This window comes from Accipiter gentilis, chromosome 6, assembly GCF_929443795.1.
Source record: "Accipiter gentilis chromosome 6, bAccGen1.1, whole genome shotgun sequence".
Taxonomy (NCBI): domain Eukaryota; kingdom Metazoa; phylum Chordata; class Aves; order Accipitriformes; family Accipitridae; genus Astur; species Astur gentilis.
In genome coordinates this window covers 4,061,034-4,074,756 of record NC_064885.1, presented here as the reverse complement: position 1 = coordinate 4,074,756, position 13,723 = coordinate 4,061,034, and the positions used below count along the sequence as shown (strand labels likewise).

The window sequence follows — 13,723 nt, the reverse complement described above, 5'->3', positions numbered from 1 at the left end:
CTCCACCAAAGAAGGCGCTGAAGGAGTCGTGCATCTTGCTCAGAGCAAACAGAGTGGTAGATTCAGCGCTTCGGATTGTGGCCAGATATAACACATGGACTAAACCAAAATGACAGCTCCCAAGGTCATGGGTGTTGAATGTTACAAGGCTTCAGCTTTGAGCCTTGCAGGCTGAGTCCGTCTCTAGCAAGCAGAATGTGTCTTGCCACGAAGGAGCTGGCACTTCTTAGATGCTGGCTGTATGTTACATTTCCTTCTGTGGCAGATCTGGTTTAACAGCGTCTGTGAAACTCAAACTCCCTATTCTGCAGACTGTCTCTCACTAGAGCTGCAGTTCTGCACTGTGGTTCTTTGCCAGCAAATTTAGTTTGAGAACTTCCTACTCTGAACGACTCGTGTCTGCCCCCATACTGTGATTATTAAGCAGTCTGTGTGATTGCCCTTTAAACTGGATCCGTGATACGGCGCAAGGAGAAAAAGCTATTTCCCTCAAACCCACCCACCCCCCACAAAGTATTTGTTTTTAAAAATAATGATTTCACAGATCTAATTTTGAATCGGCACAGCTGAGGGGGCCATAATGACTGTCTGTAAATTGGGCGATAGGAACTTCTTAAACCGGAGCAGCTGCCAAAGGCATCTTAACATGGAGCTTCTGCAGTAACGAGAGACAGCTTGGCAGGCAAGGATCTGCAGCAAATAGCTGACTCCAGGCTTGTGGTTTCCCACCTGGGTACTCAAATCAGCACTCCTTAGGCCCTGCAGCTTTTAGATGCCTCCATGCTGAGTGGAGCACCCAGGAGCAGGGAAGGTTTTTTAAGATGACTAGTCAAGAGGAATAAGCTGTTGTGTGTTGCACATCTCAAAAGCGTGTATTGTTTTTTAGAGGGCTTAAGCAGGATGGGGAGGGAGAGTTTTGTTGCTGGCATATACAGATGTGTTTCCAGCCAGACACTGAGCGTTAGCAGTGCAGAGAAAAGTATGTGCTCGGGCCTTCAGTGGGAAGAACAACAACAAAATCCTTTCCGTTTCTTTCAGCTGGAAAGTGATGCCAGGAGCTGTTGTTTTAGAGAAGCCTGGATTTATAAGCATGCATGTGAGATATACCTTTGAATGCGTATCAAGAAAATCGACATAGAAAAAATGCATAGCATAGAAAGTAGGTCTTACTGCTGACTGTCACCAGTGAAAACCAAGCCTGTTGTGGAAATCTCTTTGTGTGTTTCTTAAAACAAAACAAAAACAAAGAATGTCTGTTTGTGTATAAGTGTATCTGTTTCTTCTGATTTCATAGTGTCCATTACAGCATGTGCCAAGTTTTTCTGGAGTGCCAAAAGAGAAGGAGCATCTCCAGAAAATGCTGAGGTTTCAACAGCCAGATAAAACCTGCCTGTGCTACCTTTATTAAGATACAGTCAGCTTAGTCTTGCAGAGAGCAAATGCCCTGGTGAGCTTGAGGTAGTTGCCAGACTTCCCTCGCTTCTTTTTATATGATTTGCCAAATCCTTAGCTAGCTGCTGGGTGAATATTAAGACAGGCAGCAGCACTGAAAGCTGAGCAAGGGTATATTGAGAAGTTCCGCTTGGGCAGGAGATAATTATTGGGATTTTTTTGCAGTGACCACCCTTAGATACCCTAAAGCACTGGCTAGAGCTGGAAGGAAGGGCGGGCACCTCTGAAAGGATGCTACTGTCCCCTGGGAGTGGGCTGGAATAGTGTCCAGTGCGCCCTGAACACAAAGCTGATGGGTTTGGTTTTGTTGTTTATTAAAGACAGGCCTTTGTACAGCAGTAATGGAAAATCCTATTTCTGTACCAATAAAAACTTTGCTCCCATGGTTGCTGTTATTGGCAAACTTAGTCACTTTGGTGTTTATGGAAAAGTATTTACTGGGAAGGACTGGATGGTTAGCAAGCTTCATCTGCTTTCATTTTGCTTTGATGGCACACATGTTGCTCTGGGACCTTCTGTTTCATCCTGTACCCCATCCACAGTCCATCCTTCCAGGCTAGTATCCCTCTTCTGCAGCATGGGTGGCCAGTGCCCCTGCTGTTTGCTGTAGCAAGGTAGAGCATTGCATGAGTCTGGCTTGGACTCTTCTTTCTGGCCTGGGGGGCATCAGCTTTGTGTGGGTTCCTACTTTGCCCCACAGGATGCCGAGACAATGCAGTGTGTGTTTTGTACCAGTCAGGCTAGACCTAGTTGGCATGTGGGGTGTCAGCCAGCTGACAATAACAGTAATAAGGAACTTGAATGCTGCAGAAGGATTAAAAGAAGCTTCTCTAATAAATGCAATTACACAAACATGCTTGAGCCATGTGTCCTATTTAATTCCTTCCCAAGAAAAGAGGCATTCCTCAGGGCACTGCTTTTGTCTAAGTGAAAGAGATATCCAAGTGCCTCAGGCATCCTCTCTGAATCCAGAGTGGCTTTTCTGTGCCCTGGGTGGCAACTAATATTGGGCTTCAGATTCCTCTGAAAAACAGTTAGTCCTCCAGGACTGAGTCAATTTTTTTGCCAGGCAGTGACTTTATAGCTGGCAGAGCCCTTGCTGCCATCCAGACCGCACAGGCAGCTTTCGCTGCTGGCTGTGGCTGCCTGCCTGCATGCCCCGTGGCATTGTGTTTGCCCACAGAGGTGCCTCTGCTCTGTGGTAAGGAGACTTTTGGATATGTTCTTGCAATTGGGGATCTTCCAGTGGGCCTTCGCCACTTCTGGAGAGTACCTTGACGCCAACAAGGACACCAGGCTAAACACCGTGACAGGCTGTACTTGTTCTCTTGTCATGGCAGTTTTAAATCACGCCTTTAATGTTTTGTTCTCTCCTGGTGAGTGAATTTTCCTTCTCTGCCTTTCAAATGAACAGGACTGATGATGGAGAGAGCATCTTGCAGGCTGTTACAGAGCTGCTTGCCGTTAGCCCCAGCAGCACCCAAGAAATATTCGCTGGAGCTAATGGGTTGGTACCCCAGCTCTGGGAATTAGGACCATTAGCTGGAAACATGAAGCAGCCTTCCCAGTGCAGAGGAGGCAGTTGATTAATGCAGATGTGTGTGGATGTAAGAAATGGGGTCCGGATCCATCCACAGGCTTGCTGGTTCTCAGGCATGGCTTTGACTTTGCTCTTCCATGAGGCAGCTGTTGGGCAAGCGTAGGGGTACATCCATCCCTAGGGCTGGACTGACGGAAGGGGACAACCTGAGAAGGGCAGGGACACCACCACCACCACCCCACCACCCCAAGACTGCTTTGTATGACGTGGGGAGAGCACGTTTGTGCTGCCCTAGGGTCGGGTAGCTCTTAACTAAATAGATGACCAGCGTTAGTGGGCCAAGGACATAAAACCTTGTATGTTTCTCTTTTCTCTCAAAACTCTGTCTTCCCCCTTTTAAGGGTATTTAGTCTGAAATCATTGCTTATCTATAGAAGCTGAGGTTTTAAGAAAACTACTGAACATTCCAAGGTTCCTGGTAAGGTGTAAGGTAAAGGATTAAATGGTCCAGAAAAGCTGCTCTTTGACTTTCCCAACTCCTTGTCCCTCAGTGCATACATTCCCTGAGGTATCTCATAAGGTAACTTGTGTACAGAGAGCAACTGTGCTCTTGCTCATAAGGACGAAATGTTTAATTCAGTGTGTGTCAAAGTACATTAAAAATGCAGGTAGCACTTGCTATGTGTGAGCCAGCTCTTGTAAGCGAGGCACCATCACGGGGTAATGTTACAGACTTGACACAAATGGAGCCTGCTGGCTCTTGGAAGTGTCCCGGCTACCTGGAGTGTCCTGCCAGGCTGGCATTGCCCCACTCTCTTCAAAACGCTGCCTTTTCATGGTGATGCTTTTAAGATCCTGAGGAAACGTAGTACAGAGAGGATGGGCCATGGCTGGTGATTACCTGGTGTGTTTTTGCTGCTATGTGGTTCTCTCTTGTTCATGGTCATCTCTATGCAGTTGTATCTCGTCCTATGAAGATCAGTCCTGAAGATCTCCCTGGCATCAGTGGGAATGTGAAGACTCGCAGACACCCCAGCAAGGCTAAGGTCTTTTGTAAAATCATTAGAATAGCAGTGCTGTTTGTGTGTGCAGCACCTTGCACAGATAGGTCCCCATCTCTCAGTTGGATTCAGCATCCATCTGTGCAGTCTTCCTAAGGGGAATTCACGTGCCGTCAAGTGCAACAGCGGTGTTTCAAAACTGTGGCAGTGCAACGGGAAGCCTCTGTGAGCACCTTGGGTTTAGAAAAGAGATTCAGATCAATATTTGGCAGCAAGGCTGCATTAGGCAAGGTTGAGGCATTAGTGTGAAATTCATAAAGAGAACTGAAAGGGTGAAGATAGACATTTCTGGGATATAGGAGAGAAAACAGCTTAGCTCTTGAAAAGTACATTGGGCTTGTACAGCACTGGAAATGCTGGTAATATCAGGTGAAGTTCTCGGTGGGCTGCCAGTACGCCTTGTGAAATGGGCAGACATTAGAACTGGAGGCAGCTGGCCCCTTCCCGTCCGCAGGATGAGACATCTGTTCATCAGTGCTCATCTCCTCCTGACATTTCGGTTTGTGCTCTTTCCATCTCAAAGACTGTAACGATGTGCGTTTCTCAGGCCCTGGCTAACAGTTGCTATAACTACCATTAATGCAGTCGTTGAGGGCAGGTCCTGGTTTAGCCTTATTTCTATCAACCAGCCAACTGAATTTTGTTTTCTTGCCTTTCAGTCCTTTCAAGGAAGCCAAGGACGAGCATACCTCTTCAATTCAGTGTGAGTATAACTTTGTATGTGTCACCTGTGCATCTCTTAAGATAGATTTAAGAAAACCCTCCTGAAAAAGAAAACAAAAGGATAGCCTTCCTTTAGAAAACCTCTGCCTAAGACTTGGGAGCTTGCTGAAAATGGTTCAAGAAAGAGGCAGGAAATAGCACTGATTCATATCATGTTGAGGTTTCAGATAAGCAGCTAGAAAAAGGTGGGGGTTTTGTCATCAGACTGAGAAATAAGAGCTAACAGATGAGTCATTCTCTTCTCAGAGAATGTAGTTGGACCAAGGAGTCAAAGTTTTGTAAATGTAGAGAATAAATGATATCGAAATACAAACTTACTTTTTAGAGCTAGCATAAAAATTAAGTATAATTTTGCCAATAACCGAAAACGGTTTTGGTGAGATCACCGCTGGGATGTCATTTGGAAGAACTGCTGACTTCAGTTACATTTTTCAATTTTCCATTTGGGAAAGTAAAAGTACCATTTTATCAATTTGAAAGTGAAAATCTTTCTCAAATGAATAATTAGTGCAATTTACTAGAATGTTATTAATCTTCTGTTCAAAGCTTTATAGAATTTTTAGTTGAATAAAAATTCTATTTTACCTTACCATTCTGTTCGGGAACTGCAAGAGATCTTTGTTTCAGGCACAGCAGTGCTACTCTGTGTCCTGAACCTCCTGCTTATGTTTTCAAATACTGCAATAAAATTGCTGTCAGCTTCATTGTAGCATCTTGATGTGGAAAGACTAATAGGGAGCATCTCTCCTTTTTCCCCAGAGTTAATGTGGGTTGTGGCCCTGCAGAGGAGCGGGTGTTATTAACAGGATTACATGCAGTTGCAGATATTTACTGTGAAAACTGCAAAACCACACTGGGTTGGAAATATGTGAGTATCAGTATCATTTGTTTTTCCTGTGAACATCTTTGCTCCAGCCCTTCCTGAAGGTGTGTGTATGGTAATGTGGTCTCGTGGAAAGGCCATTAACTTGTGAACGAGAAAAGTGGGTTCTGGTCTGTAGCCATGTCTTGTTTCCTTCCTGCGTTTCCATTTTCCCTCCTGTCTTGTGTTTATTGCATCCTTTCAGCACAGCAACTCTTTGTGGCTAATGTATTTTTTTTTTACTAAGAATATATACTGTGGGCCTGGTTTTGGTGGGTGTCCCTTAGCGATACTTGACATAAATGAGGATAACTTCAGTCAGTCTTGTGGTTCATATTGTCTTTTTTCCCAGATGATATCAGAATAATAGAATGATCCATATAATGTTAAATGTCATAAATTCAATTACCTTCAAATACAGGCTTATGATACATCATAATTTCTGCTTCAGGAGGCACACAGTGTACTTGTTTGTCAAAACATTTCGACCAGTGTTTAAACAAAACATATACTGTATTTGTGGCCTCTGGACAGAAATATTCTTTAATAAATCAGTTGAAAGGCTATAAAAAGTAAAGCATCAAAAATTGATGCAGTAGGAATTCATGCAGAAACACAGCATGGATCTCACAAATGGAGAAGGACACTAAGTACATAAATTGAGTTTATTGTAAAACAAAATACAAAATCTCGTAAACACAGCAGTAAGCCCAAGTCTCTCCAGCAACAGAATTAACATTCTTTCAGATGCGTTACATGCATGCAGAGAGCCCACCTGGGCAGAGCTGAACTGCTTTTGAGGACGCAACCTCAATAATGGGAGTCCCTCCTGGTTAGGGATCCCATAGATTTCCTCCTTCTTCAGTTCTGCAGTATTGAAGCGCTGCATGTTTCTGTAGCTGCAAGCATACAGCTGTTTAGAGTGGGTCCTTCTCGTCCCTTGGTGCCCGTTTGCTCCATGTCCACATGAAGTTTACCATAATCCATCTCGTCCCACTGGTAGTGCTTTTACAGTAAGTTTCATCAGAGGACCTCTGTTCTTAACAAACATTAATAAATTCTCAGTTCACCCTAGAGAGAGGAGGTGGATTTTATCACCAATGATTCCTAAAGCATAGTTCAAGGAGCAGTTGCCATTGGCCTACAGAAAGCTGCATGTTTACACGGTGCCGATTGTTCTTTTTTTCCAGCCTGTAAAAGACAGCTAGAAGCAGGATTTAAGATTCTTCCAATGTAATTTTCCTGAACGCCAACAGGAGGACCTGCAGTTTGACTGTTTCACTCTGTAGACAAGGCTAAGACTTGTACCAGCATTCCGAGACCTGATCTGTAACTGTGACTTTACCTTCAAATATCATCTTGATCTCATTCTTTCTCCTTTTTTTTAGGAACACGCTTTTGAAAGCAGCCAGAAGTATAAAGAAGGCAAATACATCATTGAACTAGCTCACATGATCAAGGATAATGGCTGGGATTGAATGGAAACGCCCCAGCCCTACCAGCGTGTAAGAGAATGCCATCCAACCGAACATTATATCCAAGAGTGAGAGAGTGACTGAACGCTTGGTTCCATGCATTTAGAGGCTCTGCAATTTGGGAGCATCTTCACACCCTTCTCCATCTTTATTGGTGACTGGCCTCTAAATTTCTGTCTCTCTGTCTCTTTTGCTTTGTATCTGTTTGTGAGTTGACCCTGGCTGCTTCTCTCTCTGTTCTGGCGTTGGCTAAGAGAATGCACCGAATGCCCGACAGCCATTCCATGTTGACGAATGTTTAAGTACAAACTGAAGTTGGCTCTGTGGCGGCATTTTATCAGAAGGTCTCGGTGCGGGAGGAAGACCCAAGTTTTGGGCAGGAGAAGGTGATAGGGAGTGGGGAGTGGGCCCGAAGGGAAGTCATCAGAAGTTGAAACTGTACTTCTCCTTGAAGTCCTGGTTAACCAAGGCTTGAAACTATCTACTTGTCTAAATGGACAGAAAAATACCTCACGGCTGCGTTCTCTCCGAATTGTAAAACCGCTGCTCCATCGGTGGAGCTTCAGTCTAAGCTGACTGAGCACAAGTCATAACCAGTTCCCCCCGCAAGCTAATCGCAGATCTGTGTTTTGTTTGCCATTTATGAACTTGTTGTTTGCGGGGGGAAGGATCTGAAGGCTGGAGAGATTCCCTGCCTCTCCTTTTTCTCACTGTTTCAGGGCAGGTAGGCCAAATGTCCCAACAGAGCACAGCTGTGGAGAGCACCCTCGCAGCTGGAGAAACCAAATCCTGACTCTAGAGCCCTTCAGAGAGGAGGAGAAAACCACTTAAGGCACAAGGGGGCTGGAGCTGCAGCTTAGAAAATAATGACGGTGGGGCGGGGAAGGCATGTGCTAGGCAAGAAAGAGGAAATTATGTAGAGAAGGATGGGGACAAACTTAGTAACGCAGGGTACCCCTTGATTTCCCGGCCTCCACTGAGCATCCTTGGGGGTATTTTACCAATCCTTCACAAGTGCGAGTAGGAAAATGCTGTTACAGAATCTTTTTCTTAAATCCCAGGCCACAGTCATCAGCTCCGCTCTTGGAGCCTGGCAGAGAAATGGTGCAAGAGTGGGGAGAGGAGGGAGCAGAGGAGCCTGGCAGTTGTAGCAGTATTGCACAGGTGGATATTTCAAGCCATGAGGTATCCTCACCAAAACCTTCCCCCCTTTTCCCACTCCCGGAAGCCTGTTGCAGGCACAGGGGGAATGGGAAAGAAAAAAGAAATTAAACATCTTCCCCCTACCCTGAAATTGTCTATGCCTTGGAGTTTAAAGGGGAGGGGTAGATGTGGGCATCATAACTGCAAGGGACAAGTCCTTCCTATTTTAATTTTTCCATTTTAATTACTGTGGACCTTCCCGAAGTGATTGGTGGGGAAGGGGCATCATGTGTGAGAGGGGAGCTGTGTTAGACATAAATGACAATGTGAAGTTTGCTCTGCAACAGTCCAGCCAGTATCTGGTGCATAACTCAAGACTATTTTAACCGAATTAGTTTTATCTTTCTGAGTGAATTTTCTTTTTGTTTGTGGAATTCTTTCAAGTAGGTTAATCCATTGGGGGAAATCTTTCTTAATCCAGAAGGAAAGATTATTGTGCAGGGGTTTGTAACTCCTTATGAAACCGAAGCTTTGGAGCTGTAATCTGTTGTTGCTTGCCCCCACCCCCAAGAGACTCTCAGTTAGCCGTGCGGATCAGGACGGAGGGCTGGTGGTGAGAAAGTAATTTGCTGTTAAATGAAGGGGACGTGAGCAGAGATGCTACTTAGGGATCAGGGTGGAACTTTCGTGTTAGGTCCTTGTGCTGAAACCCAAACCTGATGGCCCATCTAAGCAAAGGCTGGTTTTTTCTCTTGAACCACTGTTCTTGACAACCTTGGAGAGAGAAGTGAGATGGAGGCTGGCCGCAGCTCCTGCAATGGATGGAGTTGGCTCGGTTTGCGGCTAGCCTGTTAGGACGTGGCTTCTGCCTTCACCCTTTCTGCTGTGGCTGTGTAACAGTTGCTTCAGCTTTTGTTTCTGATCGTCTCTGCTTCCATCATCCACATTCCCTTCAGTGATAAAAATCTAGTAGAAATCAAAAATTCTGCAGTAGCCACTGTCTTGGTGACTTGGGCACTGACCTGGTCCCATTTTCCTGTCCTTTGGTTGGTGATCCGTGACAATTTATTGAGTTTTGACCAGTGAGAAGTAATGTGCGTTCTTTAAAGAGCTCTTCGGTCTTCCCAGATACATAGCCTTTAAAGGGGTCTGGTTAGAACTGGAGAAGTAAGGGATAACCCCAAATCATTAATATGAGGTTGAGAAAAAGAGCACGCAGGGGCTCATGGTTTTATGTTGGTGTTTAGAGTGATTGCCTATAAAAAAGCGATATAAAAGGTAGGCCTGTGTAGGGGACTGCTCTGAGAAATAAGAACAGTTACTACAGAGCGCTACCAGATGTAAATGTTTTTATCCATATATTTGGGACAAGAAAGGGCGATGATCCATCAGATCAGGCTGTTTTTAACTGCTCACAAGGGTTATGCTTTTAATGGCAACCAGTCTAAGCTTGAATACGGGAAGATCTTAATCTCGTTTTAATTGGTTTTGTCCCATCAGCATCCACAGATTCACACTTGTTGAGAATCTGGCCTCAAGCCCTGATAGGAAAAAAATACGTGTGCCTGTGAACATCCCCAAAAAACAGAGAATTATCTATAGAGTGACGTTAATACGCTGTACAGGCAGATAAGGAAAAACGGGCTTGCGAGCCTCATTGACGTTTGTTCTCTGCTATGTGTCCATTAAATACAAAGTACTTCTTAGTCCGCTGCTAACTCATCTGTGACTTGCTATATTAAGACACATGACAGAATTGGGAGCTGGTGACCAGACAGAATGATCAGATCTGTATGCTAGTGGCTACCGCAATCAGAGCAGGCTAAATTGATGACTTGTAGAGTGGTATATTCAGAGCATAACCAAAGAACCTCACTATCTGCATCCCTCTGCTCGTGGGAGTTGACTGTAGCCGGTTCCTTACTGGCTGGGGTGAGCAAGGTGGGACCGTTGTTTCTAAGCTGGAGATGTGGCCCATGGAAACTGCCTCCTTGGGCAGGCAGTGCCTGAACGCAGAGCACCAAGTGCCCATGGTGCTGCTTTCCTTGGGTGACATCCTCGAGAAAACACGAACAGCAGCGAGTTTTGCTTTTTTTTTTTTTTTTTAACGTGGCAGCCTCGTGTCTGGCAAGCTGCGTGTACCCTTGAGTTTACATCACCCCTGTCTACCCCAAAGCTCAGACTTGAGTCAGTTTTAAATTGTTTTGCTCTGGTGGATTATCTGGTGTGAAATCCTGATCCCTGTAATAAATATTCAGATGATAATATATACAAAGCAGAAAAAAAACCATTATCTTGTGAAATATACTTTTGTAAATAATATTTAATTTTTTTAAAAAAATAATATATTTGGTGCTGTTTCTCAGAGCCCCTCCCTGAGAGCACTTTTTTGTTGTTTATAAATGATACTGTTTCCTTCTGTATTTGTTGGAAAATATGTTTAAAGGGAAACAAAAATCATAATATACGTTGTCCTCTTAAGTCGATCCATTTTTCCTCTGGACGTGGCAGGAGAGGGGAGTCACTCCCGCTTCCATCTGGCAGAATTGGTCTCCGGCAGAGGCGGTGGCCGGGTAACGGATGGCAGCCCGCGGTCTGGGCAGGTACTGATGTGTGGGACGGGAGGTAGCTGCAGGCACTCGGGGAGTGCTCCGGTGTCTGGAGTTACGTGCTGAAACACCTTCAGTCAGTGCCGGAGGTCCTGTCCGGCAGCTTGAGCCCCGCGTCAGCTCATGATGCCACAGGGAATCCCACGAAAGCCGGTGGGGCTCCATCTGGGCACGACTTTCCTGAGGAGATCTGGTTTGTAGGATCTGGGCCTGAAATTTTCTCTTGCACCAGTATTGGCTGGAGTGAAGTAGATTTGAGACTTAGAAAACAGGATTGAATATAAGCTGCAACCTCTAAATCGCTGTTTCCAGTTGCTTGGGGGCAGCAGGGATAGAGGATGGAGATTTCTAACTAGTCATTGTTTTTAAACTAAAACGTAAGTCTTTGGACATGGATCCTGGTTTTCTTTTTGAATTTTTTTTGTTGTTTGTTGTTTGTTTTTTTTTAAACCAGGCTGCTACATAACAAATTAGAGTAAAAGTTTACCTCTCTGGCAGTAAAGTTCTTTTTTTTTTTTTCTGTCTTTAACCTCCCCCCTTCTCCCCTTCTTCGTTTTTAATTCATTGGGTCTCTTGTTTATCCCAAAGTGGACCAACAGCACAAACCACTGGACTGAGTTTTGCTGAGCAAGGAGCTGTTTTCAGTGCTGAATAACTGTTGCACGCTCTTTAATTCTCTGTTTTTGGTGCACACGATTTAAAAATATACAGAAAAAAAAAAAACCCTACAAATGAAATCTGTTGTTGTTGTGATGATCAAGTGAGAATTTTCTCTGTATGCATTTTTCTAACTGGTATGTGAGAGTGTGTTAATCATGCATTTCACTGCACTTCCTTGTTTCGGGAGGAGCATCGTGTTTCCGTGTGAACCAGTTCTTGGATGAAGAGATGAGACCCAGGCAGCCGGTTGGGTAAACAGACTGGCGAGAACCAGAGCTCAGCACAGTGGGAAGGAGCTCTTCTCACCAGGTGAGAGGCCTCAGAAATTAAATGCTCAGAAACAATTACGTTAGACATAGATTTTGCAGAATCCTGTTTAAAAAGAATACAGAAGAGGGGAAACAAAATCATCTTGAATTCAGAAAAAAAAATCAACATATTCAAATGCAAGCAGAATGGCATTGTGTAAGGTACAACCACAAATAAGCTATTCTCATAGTTACGAACTGTATGTATCCTTTGTTTTGTTTTTCATAAGGAAATGGGAATGCTTTCCCCACTGACAAAACTAAAGGACGATATTTCCAATACCAGCCTGTCTGTTGATGCTCTTGTGTTTACAAATTGTGTATACTTTTATTTCTCTGATCTTATTTTAATTTTATTTTTTGGCATATTCTTTCAGGTCATTTGCTTCAGTAATAAATGCAACTGTTTGTTTTCAAATAATTGATTTTCACCTTTTCATGTATTTGTACGTTGTATATAGTTCTTCAGTATTAGAGGGAGGCGTATTGTTTGTCATATTTACAATATGTGTTGGTGCTCATTTGAGAAAATAAAATTTTCAAGTACTAAAACTGCTGGTCCACGTTTCTGTTTTAATCTCCTATACTGTGTGCAAATTGGAGGCAGCAAGAGAGGTTACATTTAGCTTGAAAACAGTCAGATTATCCTCTTTTCTGATACCTGCCAGTCCCGAGCAGTCACCTGGTGTGCACTTGAATCACTTCAGCTCTTAGAGACTGCAGTCATGGGCAAAGATCCCATGGGGCAGAGCAAAAAGATGATCCGTAGTCCCTGAGGTCTACGATGTAGTACAAAAGGAAACCTTAAACGGACCAGGAGACAGAGCTGACCTGCCTGGTGCCATCATACCATAACCGAGCGCCTTTCCTGAAACCAGAGCAGCGAGGGAAGCACGGACTTTGTTTTGTGAGGTATTTTAAGTTATTTTTCAAGTAGCAACGATAACAAGAAACCCGTGAAATAAGAGCCCCTAATTCTTGTTAAATCATTTCCCATGGGTGAAGGGTTTTGTCAGCACCATTACATAGCAGTGCCTGCAATGGTAGAATGCGTCCAGAAATTCCCAGTGGCCAGGAAAGCACCCTGGGGTCTGGAAGTTTTGTTTGTTGGTAGAATTCACTGTGTAGCTCTGCGTCTTGTAAAGTTGTGTTGCGGTGAGCGGAGGAGATGCCTGTTACTCGCAGTTAAACCAAAGCATTGGTAAAGCTGTCTGGCACGGTTGGGTATTTGCAAGTCAAATGTCCGTTTCAGAAGTTGAGCAAACGAGGTTTTTTCCTGGGTTTGATGCACACTAGTCCTGAAGCAAAGAAAATCCATGTGTGGGAAGCAGAGCTTGCGTTTTGGAAGGGAAGAGAGCACGTAGGGAGGGTGATCTTTCAATATTACAATACAGAGCAATTCCTTCGAATAATGGGGGAGCTTGTCCACCTTGGATACAGGCTGTGACATTTTTGGGAATCATTTTTGCTAGCTGCAGCCTGCCAGGGCTTGTCTCATCTGGTGGCGTTCACTTAAATGCCAGAATTGCTTCTCTGCTCCCAGGTGAGTGGGGTACAACGTTTCCTGGTGCCTTCAGCTCAAAAATCCATTTGAAACTGCGGTCGAATTGAAAGCAGTGCTTTATTTGAGGTCGTTTTGGCTAAGCTGATGCAATCCCTCTTCATCCCACGGCTGAAGACGGCTGGGACCTGTCCCTGTGCCCTGTGCCACTGCCCGGCAGTTCACCGTGCTGCCGTATGCCGGCCAAGCGCCCTTAATTCCCCATGTGTCTGAAAAAGCAACTTAACCCTCTTTGGAGAGGACCTGACTCTGCCAGCTGCTAAATGCCCTGAACTCAAAAGTGTAGCTCAGGCCACAGCAAGAAAAACTGCACCTGAAAGATCGGGGAC

General features: G+C 44.5%; 1 protein-coding gene across 1 annotated transcript in view; it reads left to right on the top strand.

Moving 5' to 3' along the window:
• YPEL2 (yippee like 2) overlaps positions 1-12,374 on the top strand; it is a 39,801-nt gene extending 27,427 nt beyond the window's left edge. The window contains exons 3-5 of the mRNA XM_049804062.1: positions 4,713-4,756; positions 5,536-5,644; positions 7,027-12,374. Coding sequence (XP_049660019.1) covers positions 4,713-4,756; positions 5,536-5,644; positions 7,027-7,116 — 243 coding nt within the window. The 3' untranslated portion in view covers positions 7,117-12,374. The remainder of the gene's footprint in view (positions 1-4,712; positions 4,757-5,535; positions 5,645-7,026) is intronic.
• Positions 12,375-13,723: the final 1,349 nt, after the last annotated feature.